Source organism: Channa argus, chromosome 11, assembly GCF_033026475.1.
Source record: "Channa argus isolate prfri chromosome 11, Channa argus male v1.0, whole genome shotgun sequence".
NCBI lineage: Eukaryota > Metazoa > Chordata > Actinopteri > Anabantiformes > Channidae > Channa > Channa argus.
In genome coordinates, this window is record NC_090207.1 from 11,163,216 (window position 1) to 11,183,593 (window position 20,378).

General features: G+C 38.6%; 1 protein-coding gene across 4 annotated transcripts in view; it reads left to right on the forward strand.

Moving 5' to 3' along the window:
* pde4d (phosphodiesterase 4D, cAMP-specific) overlaps nt 1-20,378 on the forward strand; it is a 153,518-nt gene that overhangs the window by 49,041 nt on the left and 84,099 nt on the right. Inside the window, exon 1 of one of the 4 annotated variants that reach the window (XM_067520295.1) lies at nt 18,229-18,622. The exons of 2 other annotated variants lie outside the window; for them this stretch is intronic. In XM_067520295.1, the coding sequence (XP_067376396.1) occupies nt 18,360-18,622 (263 nt within the window). In that variant the 5' untranslated portion in view covers nt 18,229-18,359. Of the gene's footprint in view, nt 1-18,228; nt 18,623-20,378 lie in introns of those variants that run through there. One more of the 4 variants, XM_067520290.1, reaches the window with a different exon arrangement.

Below are 20,378 nucleotides of genomic sequence, written 5' to 3' on the forward strand. Positions count from 1 at the left end.
GAAGCAGTGGGGAGGGAAAAATAAGGGGAGAAAATGGCTAATTGTTTTACAGTTACAAGCTGCACTGTACAAAAACATGACATATTGTGTGTGCCAATAAGTGAAGTGTGCCCTCTAGCATATTTCCCTTGAGTGGATATTTAATCAGACTATATTGAATGGTATTGAATCATTGTTTGTCTTACCATAGTGGTCCTAAGCCAGTTTCTTCTCTATGCTGTATACAGTGCAAACTGGGTCCCACTCTAGGGCTTTTTTAGTTTGTCTGATGTCCTGAAGAACCTCTACTTCATGTAGTCACTTGCTTATACAGTGGGTATGAAAAAACAGGAAGCTACTTCTCACAGAAAACATATTTGTTTCCCCAAAGTAAAAGCCTTTCTGGAGTTTGTTCTTGCCTGACTAAGGTTGGTGCCATCATCATGATGTTCTTTTTCCTTTTTTTTCCTAAATCAGTTGTAAACACTTGAGAGAAGCATTACCTGAATAAGGACATCAGTATCTCCAACGGGTTTGTACTAAGGTATACCAAGAATGCTTATAAGTCAGCTGGGCTGAATGTGAAATGTAGAGAAGAGGCTGAAAACATTACAGAAGACATTTTCATTACACGTTGCTGAAAATATGGATCTTATCTACCATAATCTCCAACTGCTATATAATTGGATTTAGGGATGTGTGTGTAGGCAATGAGACAGTGATTCATATATACATAAATCGCAATTAAAACACAAACCATTTCACAGTGAGTAGCAATCACCGTCAAGAGAGTATATCTCATTTCCTGCCTTTCACTCAAAAGATAAAACTCAGAACTAATGTAAAAAAAGTAGTGTCTGAGGTGTGGGCTGTGCATTTAGATATTAATGGGGTGTGTGTGTGTGTGTGTGTGTGTGTGTGTGTAAGCTCTATGTGTATCATGGAGGGGACTGCACAGGCTGCACTGTTTGAATAAGTCAGTAAGTTTAACAGCAGCATGTCTGAGCAATGGCAAAAGCTCCAAACCTCGGAGAGCTGAACTACTCCGGAAATTAAGAAGAAGTGGTTGGATATCAAAGCTGACACCAATAAATGTGTTTCTGTATACTGGCAAAGTGAAGGTGCCACTGGAGGGGTTCAAGGAACAGTGAAACTTACTTCTCTTGATGAGTGTCTAGCTACTATAATTGGAAACTGCCTTGTCAGTGGAGTTATTCCACACGGAATAGACACAGACCTGGCAATGAATAAAGCTACTGTGGGAATCGTTGCTTTCTTGTGCACAAAGAGAACTTTGAAGCAGCACATACAATATGTCAGTTGGTAAATCAAACATGGCTTCTGATACAAAGTAAAAAACATGGATGCTTCTTATGACAAGGTATGTACTGTAACCATTAGAGAGTGTTGGTGTTTATGTGAACTGAAGTAAACAGCACAAGAAGGTCCATGAGGACTCAAATTCATGGGTCATTTTTGCTGTGGTGGTGTACACTTTCTGTTTTGCTCAGGTGTGATTCTAACAGTTCAACCTTTCACTTGTGACAGCTGTCAAAATGATTTTACTGGCAGAGGACTTTTTTTTTTCTCCATCAGATGACTAATGTTGAAAATTTCACTGGTGGCTATGATGGTGTTTGTATGTTCCATATAAAATTTTGTCACATTGTTACTGATTATACGTTTTTGAGACAAACAAAAACAAACTTTACATTTGTTGCTCCATTTAGACCTGGTCTTAAAGTGCTGGTGCTATATTGTGGAGTACGCTGATTATTGATTGCTGGTGCTTTGTTTACCTCCCACGAGTAGCCAGTGTCTCTTCCTGTTTTTGAAATTCAACAGATAGTGGTCACTGTATTTCCCTTTAGATTCTGACGGGGAACAAATGCAACAAGGGATTTCAAAAGAGCCACTGTTAGCAGGCACGGGACACAGGGATTTTTTTTTTTTACTCCATACAATCATTTTAATTTTAGATCCACTGACTCTCTAGGTTTGAATTCAAACTTTGTCATTTTGAGGGGCTGCAAAGATAAACTGCCACATGGCATTTTAAATGCTACAAAACCCCCTTACACATTATCCAAAAATGTCCTAGTGCCTTAGAATTAGACTGTAAAGTACAGGGCATAAAGCAGCATTGCATTATTGTGCAGGGTATTTTTTCATGTAATTTATTTTTTTCGTGTAATTTTAGTTGAACAGCTCCATTGAGTACATTTGGTATTCTAATGTAATTTACAGTTCCTGTATTGCATCGCACTTTCAATCCAGTGTGGATTGTATGGCAGGAGTTTAACTGTTCCTATTTAAACATGTATTTTCTCACAGTTTGGAAATTGTGCTGCTAATTCGTTTCACTCTGGGACCAGTAAAACCTACCAGTATTGTCTGCTAAAGTGTGACAAATTTTGCTATTTCTAAGTAGTCCCTGTGGGCATCTTCCCATCTCTGCCATCTGGCTTGAATAGTTGAAGTGTTACGAGGTTCAGCCTTCTGCAGATGCGTGTTACCTGATTTGTTCTGCACTAATGAGAAAGATACCTAAATTAGCAGCCTCGCTAGATCCTTTCAAAGCTGGATAATGAAAGCACCAAGGACCTTTTTTTTGTCCCGTAACTAGTAAGACATGTGGAGCAGAAGTGAGATACTACACTGAATCTCTGTCCATTATCTGCATGGATTCAAATCATAAGCATGACGATGGACGTTTTTGATAAGGAGTTCACGTTTAAAAACTGTGTAATGAACATTGAAGGAGGCCATGTTTTTTTCCATTAGTGAACAATTCAGTTGTGGGCCGTTCAGGATTACATAATGTTATATTAATTTGTTTACAGTACTATCACAAACTACTATGTACTATGCAAACTGTGTTCCTAATTTAATTGTAGGCACCCACAAGCAGGCGGCCAATCACACGATGCCTTTCCCTTCTGCTGCTGACCTCAGCTGTCAGGCATTGCTGTGATACATATTGTTGTTGTAGATTTTGTTATGAGCCTGGTGGATACCTTGGGGACTGTAGTTATAGATTATGAATCCTCGGGGATTTATTTGTCGAATGTTGTCATCAAAAGTAGCTGTGTCGTGTCCTCAAAAGATAATTACTAAATTGCTGAATCAAGTCCCATTCTCTCTATTCTCTGGTCTGCAAACAGGCATTTTTATTTAAAGGGGGGGGGGTCCCAGGTCTGAATCACTGTCACGTTGTGATCAGCTTATGTTTTGTTACGTTGATTAACGAATATGTTTTTGGGATATTATGATCTGAATAGTCAGTCATGTAGTCACCGAACAGGTGTGAAAATGTTATGTTACAGGGATCATAGTTCTCACACCTACATGTCTTTACTTTGTAATCTTTTCTCATAGAGAAAAGAAAATACAGTCTCAAATGTTAAATGGTAAAGACTGAAGAGAAGACACACATGGAGAGTAAATGTCTTTGAAGAGGATGTCTGAGAAGATGGTAAACTGAGAAGTGAAAATGTGCAAATTACTTCTTTTGAATTATTGGGATATTGTTTATGGGTGGCATGGTGTTAATGAGGTCAGGCAAGGTCTCACAGGTCATGCAGCTTTTTCTTTAGGAGAAATGTATATGAAAGCTGTAAAAGGTGCAATTTATTTGTTTAGTGTAACAAAGATCAATGCTGGTCCTTGATTTTGTTAGGGCTACATGTGCGTTTAGACATCTATCTAATGTGCTGTGTTCCTAAATAAGTGCCTTGTTGCTCTCTATTGTTCCTGAACATGGCAAAGCAGATTGTAAAGTACAGACTGACAGTGACAAATGTTGATTTATATTTCGTCTTTATCTTTCAGCAAAAATAGTTTATTACAGAAGCAAAAAACAGAGAAAGCACTGACATTTATGTAAAAGTTTGTATGGTACAGAGTATTGAATATATAGTTTGCAACCTCTGTCTTTACTGATCATTAATAACAAAACCCTGGGGAACTGATGTTTACAAAAAAAGAGGGAGAAGAGCGTTTGTGTGTGGGCATGTGCGGCACTGTCCTCCTGGAAACAGAAGCTGGACTAGTCAACCAGTCAGCCAATAAGCCAGGCGGACATATACCCAAGTCCCCAGCTGAGAGGAGTGCAGAAAATACAGCTAGCCAGCCAAACATGCATTCAGTAAGCAAGCTGCCAGTCAGATGATTCACCATCTGCCAAGCACCTATCCGTTCAGTCCGTCACTCAGCCAAGTGCTATTCTTCCTCACTCTTTCAGAGCAGAAAATGAAATAAACCTTTTTTTTCTGTCAGTCAAACACAGAAATCTCACATTTACAAAGGTATTTAGTCCTTTGGCAGAAATTACACCTTTCAGTCTTCTTGTTTGAGTCACAATAAGCTTTGCACACCTGGATTTGTGCAGTTTAGGCCGTTCTTCCTAACAGATCACACCTCATCAGATTGGATGGGAAGCGTCTGTGAATATTCAGGTATCTCCCAGATGTTTTGGAGTTTAAATCTGGGCTTTAGTTAGGCCACTCAGGGTCATTGTCATGCTTTTCCTTAATTCTGAATGGTGTCCCTATCCCTACTGCTGAGAAGTACCCATAACATATTGGTGCCATCACCATGCTTCGCATATTGCTTGGAGTTTTATTCAAAGGATTTCTCATGCTCATGCTCGCAGAATCCTTTATATGGCCTTTTGCAAATGCCAGCTTTTTACTTAAAGTGGCTTCCATCTAGCCACTCCACAGTATAGGCCTGATTGATTGTCTACTGCTGACACGGTTGTCCTTCCAGCAGGGTCTCCCTCTCTGCAGAGCTGTCCCTAACTATGGCCCTTCTTGCCTGGTTATTCTAGGGTAAGTCCTGATGGTTCCAGAATTTATTTATTTTTTCTTTTTTTAAGTTATTGAAGCCCTTGGGCGCCTGTAAAACTTTAAACCTTGAAAACAGTTTAATACTTTGGCTCTAATCTATGTCTTCTTCCAGTTTTGTCACCAGTGTTTAAAGAGACTTTATTTAGACTTCATAGCTTTGTTCGCAAATGCAGTGTCAATTGTGGGATCTTACATAAGTGTGTGACAATTTACACTCAATTTAATTTATCAAGTTCTAGACACATCAAGAATGATTAAAGTACACCTGACCGAATTTGGGTTGCCACAACACAAGGTACACAAGAGTACATTAAAGCTACATTAAGTATATGAATGTAAAATGCACAACTCAAATTATTGGCTCTTGACGTGTAAGGATGACTGGGGCACTTCCCAGAGTCCAGCCAAGAGATTAAACAAGTATATTTGTGATTGGTTTTAATCCCAGACATGTGTGAATGAGTTAAAAGCTCAAGCTTTTCCCTACCAGTATGGGTAATCCAGGTGCATTTGAGCAAGGCATGTAACTGCCAGATATACCCAGGAAAATTGTTCACTGGCTAAAGCAGGCTTACATTAAGGTTATCCAATGTGAAGCAAAGTAGACTAATAATTATTGCAAATGCACTTGTTGAAATATGAAAATTGCCTGACTTGGGCTTTCCTGTGATCTGAAACTCAAGTAGCATTTTGTATTTTTACTTGATCCATGTAAATCTGAATTGTTTGTTTTAATATAATTACCCAAGGCCAAAAGGAAAAAAATATGAAAGAATCAGACAACAACATTAGTATTATGTATGGTTCATGTCCAGTAGCATTGAATATTTACAAAAGGGTCTAAGAGCAAATGAAATGAATTATTTATAACACTGCCAAAGCTTGTTTACTGTACATTGATGCACTAATAGGCTATACATCAGAGAGGCAGGGAGAGGTCCACTGAGAGATGCGGTGGTTATTTGAAGTGGTGAGAGACTGTTAAATGTCTGATAGCTTTACACCCGAAGAGATGAAAGTGGAGCAGAGCTCAGATTCTTAAGTGACTCTTCAGTAACAAGCACAGAGAGCAGGCTGAATTTGAGCAGTCCGAATTGAACTGTAGTGTTTCTCTATGCAACACTCAATTTTCCCTGTCTGTGAAATTGCAGTCTGACTTTTTCCTTGGTCTTTTGTACCTTTTATTTTATATCACATTTTCTTACCCTTTTCATTATTGTTGTACTTTCCGGACTCTCTCGACTTTATCTCTAATTGTGTTGGTAACTTTCTAAAAAAGTTGGAGAAGTATCTTCTGTTTAGGATTTTTAATCGTAAATTTAATATTCAGTCTGACCGCAGCTCTGAATATTAGTCATTGAACTTCTTGTGTTTTTAGGTGACCACTCAAAATTCTCCAGAGAAAGAAGAGAGAGCTTTTTGTGCTAAGTGCTGCAGTGTGACGACTCAGGGGTCAAGTGAGATAGCTCTTACTGGTGTGTTTGGGAGAAGACCTTGAGAAGCCCTTGGTATGAATAGAAAGCCTCAGAGCAACAGGAGACATATGTATAACTAAGCCCCCTACAGGCTCCAGTCTTTGCAGTAAGATGAACTGCTAATTAAGCAGTACTGGACAACACAATGTCATTAGGAAAAATCCAAGGATTGTTGTGATATGTTTTGGAAATGCTTATGTCTTTCTTGTTGACAGTTAGAGGAGATGACTAAAACCATGGTCAGGTTTGTGTTAAATGTGAAGTTGCAGCTATGTACAGTAATTACTGTGTAGATGGCTCATGTACATTTTCGAGCAGTGACGGCATGTGCATGGAGGCACTGAGCATGTTTCCACCCAAAGGGAACACAGAGGAGTGAAAGGGGACAACAGTGGAAAGGACAAAGAGCCCAACCCCCCACTCCTCCTCAGTGTCCAGCCCCATCAGGCTGAGACAGGGTCACAGTAACCCCTTGCGCTACAGGATGACAGAGTGCATGTTGGGCGGAAAACAAGGGTAGAGGAAAGGGAAAATGAACAGTGGGAGGTAGAGTGGCTGATGCTGTGCTTTGAGACGCTGAGGAGTCAGGGGCTTGAGAAGAGATTGTAGCTCCTTGTACAAAAGTAAAGAGCAGGACAGCTGTATGTAGTAAGGTAACCTAATGACACAATGGTAACCGATGCAAAGCTATCACTGCAACAAGAGAGTGGGATCCTGCAGTCGATAAACATCCCATGATCATATTTCTGCCTCATAAAAAAGATGTTTATCTAAAGTGGGTGGAAGAAAACCTGTTTTCTTCTAAGCATCCCAGTCGGCCCTTTTAATTTTATGAATTATCTTGTCATGACTGCATGACACACATTGTCAGCTATTATGCCCTCCCAGCACCTAATGGTGTGTTTTATTTTTCATTATTATCATATCCACAAACACAAATACATGCTCCTCTAAAGCAGGTGACCGTATATGAAGGATTAATACTAAACAAAGTTTAGTATTAGTACAAAACTGTCTCTCCCAAATAACACATGTCAATGTTGGTGACTAAAATATCAAATTTTAATTTTGAAGTTGAAAACAATATGCCCTTGCACATGTTATTAAATAAACTTTTTTCATGTGTAGTCCCAGAAATAATATTGCCCCATTCAGTTTACACACAGATAAATACATTATAATCATGTTTATTTATAATATTGGATTGGGCCATGTTCAATTAATATAATGCCAAATATTATTTTTATTAATGTTTAGGCTTTTAAGTGGTGCCAGGACTGTGTATCTATCATTAGAGACACCTCACTTGGTGGAAATATGAATGTTTGCTTTTCACACCACAGAGACAGCTCTTCTCCTTGTGATTAATTATTTCCTGAGATCTAATCCCCAAAAGGGACTAAATGATCTCTGCAGTTTTGTGGAAACTCATTATCGGTATGCAAACTTAAAAAAAACTTTTGTGTTTGCCTTTTTACTCCGTTACAAAATTCTCCTTCCCCGTTCGATGGGCTTGATCACTTTCTTCTTTCACATGCCATCTCTCAGCCATAGATTAATATTTAGAAACTGTAAGCCAATCAATATTTATCTCACAAAGAGCTATAGTAATACTGTGACTAGTTTACTCTTCTCTTGTATTGAAGATACAATGTTGACCAGTAGCATTTACTTGAAGCGAGTTATCACAGGCATCATACTGTATGTGATAATTATGTTAATTTCAGTTTTCATTGTTACACTGATTACATCGAGGTAGCCAGAGTCAAATATGAGTGGCTTTCAGCTACAGCGGTCGCCACAGACTAGCTGACCATATTTTGGATAAGTTTGGATTTTTAAAACTCTATAATTTTGATTTCTCAGTTAAACATTCTCCTTCCTCATGTCCCACAAACCTGATGGGTTACACATCTCTATCAAAAAGTAGGTATGAGAAATTAAATTACTATTTTGGTGACTTGCAGCTTTACTTTTCACATTTGAATACCCTGATTGAGTAACAAAAGCTCAATGAAAGGAAAAAAAACCTTTAAATTCCTCCATGGTCCTGGCATCATTACAATGCAGTGTAACTGTGGTGCATAACACATTGTAATGAATTTGATGCAGTAAAAGGCATCAAACCTCCATATAAACCTTTCAAGTTTATAAAAGTTTATCTTCTCTTACTCTGCCCCAGCTGCTCTGAGATGAGTAATCTTAGTCTTATTTCATTATGTCAATTGGGAATGAGAGTAAACTGGCACTGGTCTCTTTGTTTGTCCTCACTTGACCTGTGATGAGATCAGCTGAAATTAAATATTTTTGAACTTTAACTATCCTGTTTGCCTCACTTTTATTCCCATTACATTGCAGTTTCTGTGGTCTTTCTCTGTGATCTTCACTTCACTGTGGCATGGAAACTGTAAATGGAAGTGCTTTGCCTTGGCTGGGTAAAAACATGTGCCACACCACTGTGTGGGTGTGTGAAATATTAATATGTTGACTTGGGAGTCCAGGATTATTCTGTCTCTCTGTCAGTAAACTGCAGACATCAAAGAAACAGGTGACCGGACAGCAAAATTGTATGAGGTTTTACAGAAACAACTCCTTTAATCATGAGTTTAACCCAAACATGAATATTGAGGGTCACATTTTTCCTTTACTTATTTTATTGCAAAGCAGTGCTGGTCCAAGCCCGGTAGAATTTGGGGAGGGTAGCACCAGGAAGGGCATCCGGTGTAAATGAAAACTGTGCCAATTCAACATGCGGACAGTGATCCGCTGGGGCGACCCTGAACTCACGGGATAAGCCGAAATGACAAAAAAACAAAAAAAAACATTTCACTTTAGTTTTTATTTCTTCCAGAGACCACAGGCCTGAAAAAAAGTAAAGATTTTCTGTAGATGATCAGTCCATTTTAAGTACACTTTTTTCTTTTTAATGAGGAATACTAAGTGGATAGAACTGGATTATTAAGATTTGACAACATGCTTACAATATTGTGCTGAGCCTTTAAGTAATGTTCCATTGCTGTGGCAGTGTCTCTTATAACAATACAATGTCTCTCACTACTCCCCTAAAACATTAGATGTTTTAGTTTCTAATTGTTGTAGTGCAACATTTGTTTTTCTTTGGTTAAAGTGGTTTTAGTGTGCACTATTTTGTCTTGTTAGTCGTATTTCATGAAATTGCTTTTACTGGAAAAAAAAAAGTAATTTAGTGCTTACAATATACTGGTAGTTATAGGGAATTATGGAAATTATTCTTTTTACATGGAAATAATGAGCTGTGTACATACAGCACTTTTTAAAAGTAAATTTACAAAGATAAAGTCTACTTGTGCATTAATTTATTGATGTTTCGATGTCTTGATGGATTACCTCATTGCATAGTTTTTGTTTCCCTGATTATATTGTTAAAAGTGTTTTCATTATTTGTCATTTTTAGGTGAATTGGAACTGCGCAAGCAAATTAGGTGCTGAGCTAACCCTGGAACATTTACACTGATGTCGCCATCAATGTTAATTGATATGCGCTGTCCCAAATGAATGGACAAATATTGTTACATTCCTGTTTCTTATCACACTGTGCCTGTGTGTCTGGGAAATGTCAGAGCTGTACTCTCATGGCTCACTTCACAAGCTCAAGCAGTAGAGCGTAAATCGGACCAGGTCATCAAGCATTGGATCTGAGTTTGGAAACAGTTTTCGTTTTGTGTGTGTGTGTGTGTGTGTGTGTGTGTGTGTGTGTTTTCTTTAGTTGTTGTTGAGTTTTTTTTTTTTTTTTTTTAACCTGATTTGAAAACTTCCACATTTAGGTTCAGTGAACATTCTCAAACAATAGCTGAGATTCACCCAGGTGTTATTTTAAAAGTGTAGATGAGCATTAATTTTCTTATTAATTAGTCACTGTCAATTTTGAGGAGTAATTCCCCTCTCCCCATGCATCAGTGGCCATTCCACACTCATGTATGCAGATCCCAGAATCGTCCACTTCTTATTCAACTTCTCAAATGAGTCATAATATAATACCCTCTTATCTCATGTAGCAGATTATTTTTAATGAGCATAACAATTTTTCTATGTTTGTGTTGACCTGAAATGCAGGGGGAAAAAATTGGATGCTTTATGTATCTATAATGAGCAGTACTTCATCTTTTTATTAATTAAAACTTCTCATTCTTAATTTAAAGAGGGAAAACATCACTGGTATCATTACTATATACTATTCACTATTATTACACAACAGAACTGAATTTGTTGCACAAATTCATCATAATCTCTGGAGGACCTTGACCTGCCCCCACCTCCTATCTACCCTCTCCCTTTTCATCCGTCTGTCCCTTCCTCTCTTTCACATAAACAACCATTATTCCCTCATCCACAACAAAAATACAGCCATTGAAATTTCTGCTGTCCTGCACATTACACATCTATAACGCATAAGTTGACCCTGGGACCTCCACGTTTACAACCATGGGCTATTTCGGGAACTACCCTGATCTTTCCGTCCCCTCCCCACCCCCGCACCCTCTCAATGCTTCTTCCGTATCCCAGTAGTCATTTGTATTCATCCACTTGCATTTACTGTCACCCTGCGTCAGTTACAGTCTGCTCTGAGCTCATGACCTGCTTGCCAAGCTGCTCTGCTCATTTTCCCCTCTCAACTTGCTCTGTCTGTCCCTCCCACTGCCAATTTCCTCTGTGTGACTTACTGAGTACTAACTATTGCCATGCTTCAATGTAAATAAAACTGGACATCAAACATATACAGAAAGGCTGCCATACACCATGCATGCATGTATTTAATGAGATTTACTCATGGATCCTGCCCAGGGTCTCTATTACTAATTTTCTTGGCAGTAAAAATAAGTAAAGACTCCCTGACTCAGAGTGTTTTAGGAATTGCAGTACTGATCAGAACAGCATCAATCTATTGTGCTAACAATAGGTGCTCTTTTATATTTGTTTTGGCTCTTTTATTTTTCCTTTTCTCTGATTCTATTATAAATAGGTTTTGAAATAATTAGAACCAATGTGATGAAGCAGATATTTTAATGTTTCTGGCATTAAAAGTCATCGGGCCACCTAACTTAATAATGAGTAATGTGAAAACACAACCTGTAGCCCTACAGTGTGCAGGAATTTTATTACCTATAGCTAACTTAAACATTGGTGGGCTATTATTTAAAGATTTATCACATCATCCTGTCAGTTATAATTTATCTCTGTGTGTGTGTGTGTGTGTGTGTGTGCCTGCCTGTGCACGCTTTTAAACCAGGGGCAAGGGGTGTTATTTATTTATTTATTTATTTATTTTGTATTATTATTATTATTATTATTAGGGAGGGAATTAGACCACAGTCCCTGACAGGGTCACTGTGACAGCTATGCTACCCAACTAACTGTCCATGATATACCCTTAGTGTAACTGACAGACCAGCTGCACAAGACAGTAGGGAAATGTGCTTGGATAATATGGAGATGAGCCATAACTGAAGGTGATGTGAAGCTGCAAATGCACAGAATAAGTGTTTTACTCAGGTAGAGGGAGAATCAAACAGGCTGGCAGGGTTAGAAAATACAGTGCACAGTTTCAGACTTAACACAACAAAAACAGATTCTTCAAGTTTATGAATAAAAATAAGAATAGAACAATTCCTTAAGTTGTACTTCATGAATAATCAAATTCATTTCTGTTTACAGTGTGTGTGCCATAGGGTTTTAATGTAAAAATAACACTGAATATCACTGAATTGTGAGAGAGGGTTGAATACTGGAAAGTGAGGAAAACAAAACCTGCATCTGCAGATCCATGTTTCACTTGAGCACTGCTTTTATATCCTGTCGTTTTGTCCTTCATAAAACATGTGAAAGGCATTGATAATTCACACCCAATCACAGTTTGTTTCCCACTTTTTTTTTTCAGAAGAGTGGACTGGCTCTATTTAGCATTGACAGGGCTTTCACCTCAGGCTGTGAGTCATTTGAAGTGAGAACTCCTTAAACACTAAAAAACCTGTCACTGCTCAGGAAGAAAACAGTGATCCTAGAAAACGCTACATGGTGATGTTAAAATGACACTTGATATAGTATATTTGCATTATAATCTTATCACTTTGGTAGCCCTTGAACAGAGTGGAAGAAATGGCAGAAGTATAGCTGCATAAATAATGATGCAGAAGACTGGAGTCAGACTAAGCTGCCTGAATGTTTTACTATACATAAACAGTATGTAGCCCTGTCCCTCAGATAACTTTGAGTGCTAGAAAACATTTCTAAAGAAAGGCTGCCATCTATTGGTGAAATATATATTAACTCTACGTAATATAGGAGTTTCTACCGGAATCTGCTTAAATAATGATGAGATGGTAAATATCCAATAAACAAGATTATATTGATCATCAAACCTGGCTCTTGACTGAACTGTGTACAAATAATGTTGATGGGACTTGGCATAAGTAATCACAATGTCTGTGAATGATGAGTGTATGACAGATATATACACATGCACACAGAGACTTGATATTTAATTGTATTTAGCATTTCTGTCAGTTCAAACCTGATAATTTTTTGCAAGGCTAAAAACAGTCATTGTCTTGGTACTAACATTCATCCATCCATTATCTGTAACCACTTATTGTGTTTAGGGTCACAGGGGGCTGGAGCCTATCCCAGGTGTCACTGGGAGAGAGGCAGAATATACAGCCTGGACAGGTCACCAGTCTGTCTCAAGGCTTGTACTAAAATAACTACTTTCTTTTTTTTATTAAAAAAAACAACATTCTCTCCTACATTTGGGACAATTAGTTTTTGTAGAAAATGTGTGCCTACATGATGCTTGCAGGATGATACAGTGGAATTTTCCATTTTTATCAAAATATCAAGGTGTATTTGCAATTTAGTTTAGGTTTATTAGACATAATATTCTATGTACACATTATCAAGAAAGGGGCAAGGTAGAAACAGGATGAGATGAGAGCAGTGTTTCAGTAAATGACACTGAAATGTGTTTGTACTGAAGAGCTAATGAAGATGAAAAAATCTCCAAAGTGCCTATGTGAGAATATATAGTGTATGTACAGTATGATATTAAGAAAGGCTGCAAGAATGCTGGGATTCAAAGTTGTTTTTTTTTTCATTTCTATTGATTCTTCCAAAAAATAGAAATTCAGCTCTAAAAAAAGAAATGAGACACAATCTATTTTCCTATAAATATGTCTCAGCAGAAAACACAATTATTAGCAATCCTTTTAAACCCGAGGTAGTCAAGCTTGTTAATTTTCTTATGTATGCCCTTCTAATCATTGGTACAATTTGATTAAACTATGGGTGCAAAAAAATTAAATTACAGTAGAAGAAGAAGAAAATAATAGACAGAGAAAAACCACATAAATCCAACCACAGGGTGTCACAGTGGTGGAATGTGTCCACTAGAGGGAGGCAGAGCTTCATTTGTAGGTTTTAGTTTGCATTTATAACCTTGTACATACTGTATCTTGTAAAGATTTGAGTTTAAAATATATATGGTGACATATGGTGTACTTATTAAATCTTAGTCACCTTCCATAATATGCAAAATAGCACTGATTTGTCCTATAGAAAAGCCTTTGCCAGTAACCACCTAGACTCCAGACTGTGCTCTGTGAGGTGACTGCATGCTGTGTGCTACCAAAAAGAAAGGCATCCAGTCTTTCAAGATAAAACAATCCTTTAGGAAGAGATCGTGGGAAAGGGCACAGACAGTGTCTTCCTAATTTTTACACTCAGTTTTTTATTAATTTTTTTTAAGTGCGATGGGAAATTAAAGCATTTATTCAAAACATTTGTCAAAACACCCTTAAAGCTAACCAATCTTTGAAGTACAATACAAAACAAATGAAAAAATAAAAAAGTTCAGTTTCCTCTGATAAAGTGAATTTAGAAAATAGCCTATGCACTATTATCTTGTCGTCTGCTGATTGGATTTGAATCATGCATCAGTTGTCCTGTAGACTTGTACATAATGTGACAATCTTGCATCTATATCATCACCTAGACCTCTGACGTCTTTAATGGTGAGTTTCTGACATTTTTTGTGTTTGTGTTCATTTTCAAGACTTTTGGGTGTTTTTAGATAGTGTTCAGGTGTGTGCTACATTATCATTTTCATTTTCCGAGCATGCCAATGTTGTGTGTTGATGTGTATTGTAGTGTTTGTGTAGTGGGTTCTGTTTGAGTGTCTGCATATACGGCAGTCTTGCCCTGCCTATTGGTTTCCCCTTTCTTGCTCTTGTTCCTCTAGCCTTTTGGTTCTTGACAAATCCACTTGTCCCTCTCCATCCATGTTGCCCCTGGTAACCAGGGGGGAATGCACATACTGTAGACGTCATGCACAGCAATAGGGAGGGGTTATTAAAAAATGTTTTACAGAGAAAAGGCAGGCACCCAAAAAGGTAGCAGATGAGAAATGACGTAAAAGTATAAGAAAGCCCAAAGGGTAAAAAAAGAATGACAGCAATGTTTAATTATGTGTGAGTAAAACATAAAATGCCATTTTCAAAAATGACAGTTTTTCTTAGTCATTTAAAAATCAATTCAGAAACCCAAGTATGATAGAATTTTCTAGACTGATGGAATTTGTGATCCTTCAGTTAAAATTACAGCCCCTACATTTGGTTCATGTAAGTGTGCACTTCAAGCTGTGTGAGGTTAATTTCATGCATCATTGTGCTGTTGAGTGTGTCAGCAGAAAAATCCTAATCCAAGCTGCAATCTGAGCTGTGCTGCTACAGGCATAATGGCATAAAACAACCAGAAAAAGCTGACCACTTCTGTTCAGTTTAAAAACCACTCAAAACATCCAAGAATCACATTGCTACTGAAATCTACAGCAATATAAACACAACCCAGCTCATATCCCAAAGAAGAGTCTGGTTGACTACCAAGATGTTCAAATGCTAACATAATTACACAGGATGGATTTAAGGTGTCGCTGGTTTGACTAAGGGTCTTTGTTTGTTTGGCTGGGCAATTGTTGAGTGACTGCTAAGGCATTAAGATTATTGCAAGGTACTAAAAGAGAACTGCATTGGTGATTTGAATAGTAAGTAATGTATTGCTCATGTGTTACTTAGGATGTTAAATTGTTGTGGAAGGCACTCCAGGTGGTTGCTAAGTTTTGGTTAGTGGTTGTTTGTGGCTGTTTTGGTAAGTGCTGGTTACATTTTTATGTCATAAAATACATTTATAAGTAACAAATGATTTGCATAAATGAGCATTTGTTGAGGAAAATAGCCTTGAGTAAATTAAATAAATTCAGGACCAGACTGCAATTATATTTTAAAAATATTTGTGGAGCTGCAACAAAAATATCTTTTAAAACCACTTTATGCATTGTTAAATCATCACACACTCAGTTGGCTAGACATAGCTGAAACTACTGCACTCATATAAATCATCATTTCAAGAAGGTTACGGTCTTATACAAGCATTTTGGAGGCTGTGTTTGATGCTCTTCAGTTGTGATGCATTTTACAAACAGGAATTTTTATTACTTATTATTATAACACATCTCTGTCAAATGAAGCCAGGCTAAGTGCAGACTCATTACAATTTAACATCTTCTTTATGAAGGACAATTTACTGTGGGACTCGTGGGAAAGTCATTACATACAACAACAATTAAACGTCTCCCTTAAATTAAGTTTAAAAACAATGACGAATATAGGAATCTGTCATTATCACTCGTTGATTCCCAGTCTGTTACTACTGTGATGCATTTTACAAACGGGTACTTTCATAGACTCGGAGGGAAGGGGTTTAAGAGTGTGTATACAGTAGCCTTCATAGAGTCAGCTTTCACTTTAGCTAACAAGTGCGATGTGATTAATGTGATAGCAGATGAGAGAATGTGGGCAAAACTGACACATTACCGTTATCCTGAGAGTTTTACATGTTCATCTTCCTTTTTTGGCTTGATGCATATACAAGTGTAGGAACAAAGACTGTTAAACAAGCGAAGTCTCACCTCACCTGGGCTCCCTCTGTTTTCCTTCCTTTTGTCTGCTCTGTGCATATGAAGCAGCTGTGCTGTGCCATCTTTCACAGAGGCAGACAGAGAGAGGGAAGGATGCAGCATGAAAACCACAACTTTGTTGTTTGGTGCAAATGTTTGCATCATGTAAGCACATGCATATTCAGCTAGTAAAAACGATCCTTTGTTATCAAAAGTAACAAGAATTATCAAGAAGTATACAAACCTTCTGTTCTTCTAATTTCTCTATGCCTATTCTCTTGAGGCTGTCGGTTGCTCCAGGGGTGGGGCTAGAGGTAAGAGGCAAGGGGTGGCTCTGGCCAAAATCTGATTGTAAAGATGGTACCTGCCCGAGCTAGCTCAAGGTAAAATATTATTATACTATTATTTGATTTGATTATCTCTAAAGTATCCTGATTGTGGAAAAAGTCCAAATTCTTTGCCAATGTTGGCTAGTATTAAAACAGCTACTGTAGGTTATGTTAGCAATAAAATGCATTTAACACGTCACTTGACGGACACCATAGGCTGTATCACCCTTGTAAAAGGAAGGAGCGGGAGGGGGGGGGTTCAGATGGTTGCAGTGTACAACCTCACTGCTAGGTGCCACTAAACTGGACACAGTGCACCCCTAATAATACAAACTAAATAAGATATTAGTGAGAAATGTTATAGCATGCTTTTGTAAAGTACATAAATATATAAAACGATGACCAGAAATGGTGCTTGCTCTATCCTGTACCTACACTATGATTGTGTTGCAGTTTTGATGCTAGAATTTGTGTTGATGTTACAACTACAGCCATAACAAGTTTCCTAATTATGGTTCGATCACCGTTGTCCCGTTTTTGATACTGTGTATCTAATTCTTTGAGAGGAAGCGCTAACTGTGTGTTAAACTACAGCTGAGTCCTGAATACTAGTGTATCAAGGAACTTGCAAGGCCAAACAAATAATTAAGTTAACTGTATATTTATGGCATACTTTGCTTTTCCTAGAGATGTCTTCTTAGCCTGAGTCTAAATTGAAGGTTACTTAGTAACTGTGTGCCTTTAGTGGAGCATGCTGCAAAAAGAAATGCACCCTCATAGATGCATGCGCCTCGACATTCAGGCGCATGCAGGCATACAGTATTTTTCTGTTACTCAAGCTTACCGTGTCTCTCTCGTTGTACCTCCCAGTTTTTCTCCTCTCTATCGTGTGTGTACACACGCACATACTCTCTCTCAAACACTCTCTCACGCTCTACTCTGCTCAGCTCCAAAGAATCAGTAGCTTATAAACTGGCTGCAGTCAGCAGTCAGGTTCTCTGTGGAGGGAGAGAAAGACGGGATACATTTCTCCTACTGGATGAAACAGAACTCAGCCTTACTGGATTGTGTCATACTGGGTCGGGGATTTTCTGCTGGTGAACAATTCTGTTTCTTTGTTGGCTTTTCCCAGACAGAGCTGTGCTGTTCTGCTCCTGCATAGACTGAATTAGTTCAGTGGAACTCTTTTTGAGCTTTATTTTACACGACTGTGTTGAGTTTACCTGTAGGCCAGGGGAAGAGACAGCTGGAATAGACGGAATTCCCTTTTTTTTTTTTTTTTTTTTTTTTTTTTTTTTAATGCATCTTGCCCTCCCTCTCTTTCTCCTTCAATCCTCCCCTCATCTTCTCGCTTACACTTTCACAGCAGACATCCAGTGTTGCAGAGCAGACAAAGGCAGCAGCCCTCACTGCTTCTGTTCATCTGCTGGCTCCGGGAAGGATGGAAACCAAAAAGGCGACCTGGGATTTTCTTCTTTTATATTCCCTGCATTTGAAAGGGCTGCTGGTGTGAGGAATTACCAGCAGAGATTTTTCTCGCTTAATCATTCAAAGGATTTTTTTTTTTTTTTTTTTTTTTTTTTTTTTTTTTATGATTCCAAAAATTTGAGGAAATCCTTGGGAGTCTAAAAGAGAAGTAGCCTTTGTTTAGTCTGTGCATTTCTTTATCCTTCATATAGCTTGGTTGCCTTTACTGTTTATTTATTTAACTGGGGCTGGTGTTGGTGGTGACGCCGGGCCAGGCATGGCCCAGCAGGCAAGCATGGGGGTGACCCATCAGGACACCCTGGCAGTGCCCCCCATGCCTAAACACTCCGGCCTGAATGAAGACCTGGTCAAGATCCTGCGGGAGAACTTGCTGCAGCCGGAGAGGCCACGAGGACACCGCCGATCGCCCTCCTCCATCTCCCCGCGCCTCTCTCCCCGCAACTCGCCACGACTGCTTCGCCGCATGCTGCTCAACAACAACATCCACAAGCAGAGGCGCTTCACTGTCGCACACACATGGTGAGATTTACATGGACAGAAGAATCGGAACACTGTCTAGAATATTGATTGGGAGCGTATATGGCTGTTGTGTGTTTGTGCATTGTGAGCTGCATCCCTGGCACTTCTGTGTGCCTTTTGTCAGACAACATATGGTCTAAATTGTAAACTTTCAAGGTCAGGTCTGTGTTTGTTAAACACCGTGTAAGGGAGGTGGGTGTGTGATAAGCTACAGTAATCAAACTTTGTGGTTTAACTTGGACCCATTCATGTTAAATCTCATGCAGAGGCTCTTCTGATCTGGAGACAATGAGTTTCTCTTTGGCTCTTCCTCTCTGTCCAGTTTAATTTCTAGCAGTCTCCCTGTGTGTCCCATTCCATTCCTCATACCCAGACTTCTGCCAATTCCCTTCTGGTGTTGTCTCTGCTTTTAACTCTGTGTGATATAATAAAGAGAGATTCCCTAAAGCTGCCTGTCTTTTTAAGTAAAAAAAAGGGAAGTTATCCATCAGTACGCTTCTTCCCTCCTGCTGTGGTTTTCTCTCCACACCTGCCTGCCTGCAGCTTTTGACTATTAATTAGTCTTCTATTCTTGGCTGTCTATCAGCCTCTGTTGCACTCGCCCACGCCTCATCCCCTCCCTTCGTCTCATCTATTCCCCATTCTCTCTCGCTTCCGTACGCCTTTTCCTAATTTCATTTTTTTCCTTCCCTTTAAAACTATTTAGCACCCCTTACCTCCCCACTCACTGCCCAGCGTTCTCTCCATTCCGATCTCCTCCATTTTTTACCACTCATCTCTGTCTCTTCCCTCTCCATTTTTCTTCTTCCCCTTTCTCTCTTTCACTGGATGTCTCGTGTCCCACTTCCTCTTTTTGCCGTTGCGCCCAATACACACCTCCCTTCAGCAACTGGATCAGGATCATATTGTGTTTCAAAAATTCCCATGTTGTGGTTCTTGCACAAAATTCACAGTTGAAAAATTCTTAACTCTACTGCTTTCCAATCCTCCCTTTGATTCTACCTTGAGCCGTGTTGTTTGTAAATGTTTGATAGCAGACAGTTGTGTCCACTTTCCTTTTACTGTTCTGTCTTGCCTTCTCTGTTTTAATGTCCTAATTTCCTATTTTTTTGCACCTACCATTAATTTACTCTCTTGCATTCATCATCTGCTTCAGATCTGTCCCTATGCATTTCATATTTGATGGTGCTAGTAGGTCACAGATATACAGTATCTCACGGCTCCTATAGCATTTTGCCATTTCAGTGGCACACTGCTCCCTGTGTGTCTGTATAATTTAAAGTTTATGAATTAATCATCTGTGTGCAAAAATATTCAAGCTGTGTGTGTATGTGCAAATGTGGTAGTTCATACATGCATGTTAATTCAGATTATGTAATTTTAGCCACCAGTGAAATCATTCCCCTATGCGACGCTTAAAGCAGAAAGCTATTTCTCAGTTTCATAGTAAGAAGCAGAAACACTTCTTGAAGTTGACTTTCTCTTATATTTGTGGCATGTAGCCTTCTCACCAGAATGGCAGTGTAGTGTGTGTGTGTGTGTGTGTGTGTGTGTGTGTGTGTTTTATTTTTAATTTTTTTTTATATAATCTGCACAAATATTTATATTAATGTTACAAAAATGTCTTGCTGAAAAATTCTGAAGAACATTAATCTTTTTTATTTTGTGTGAACAGTGAACTTCTTACATGTATGGTCACTACAGCTAAAACCAGATAGAAAATATGCCCCTGAAAGGAAGAATGGTGCTGCCATCC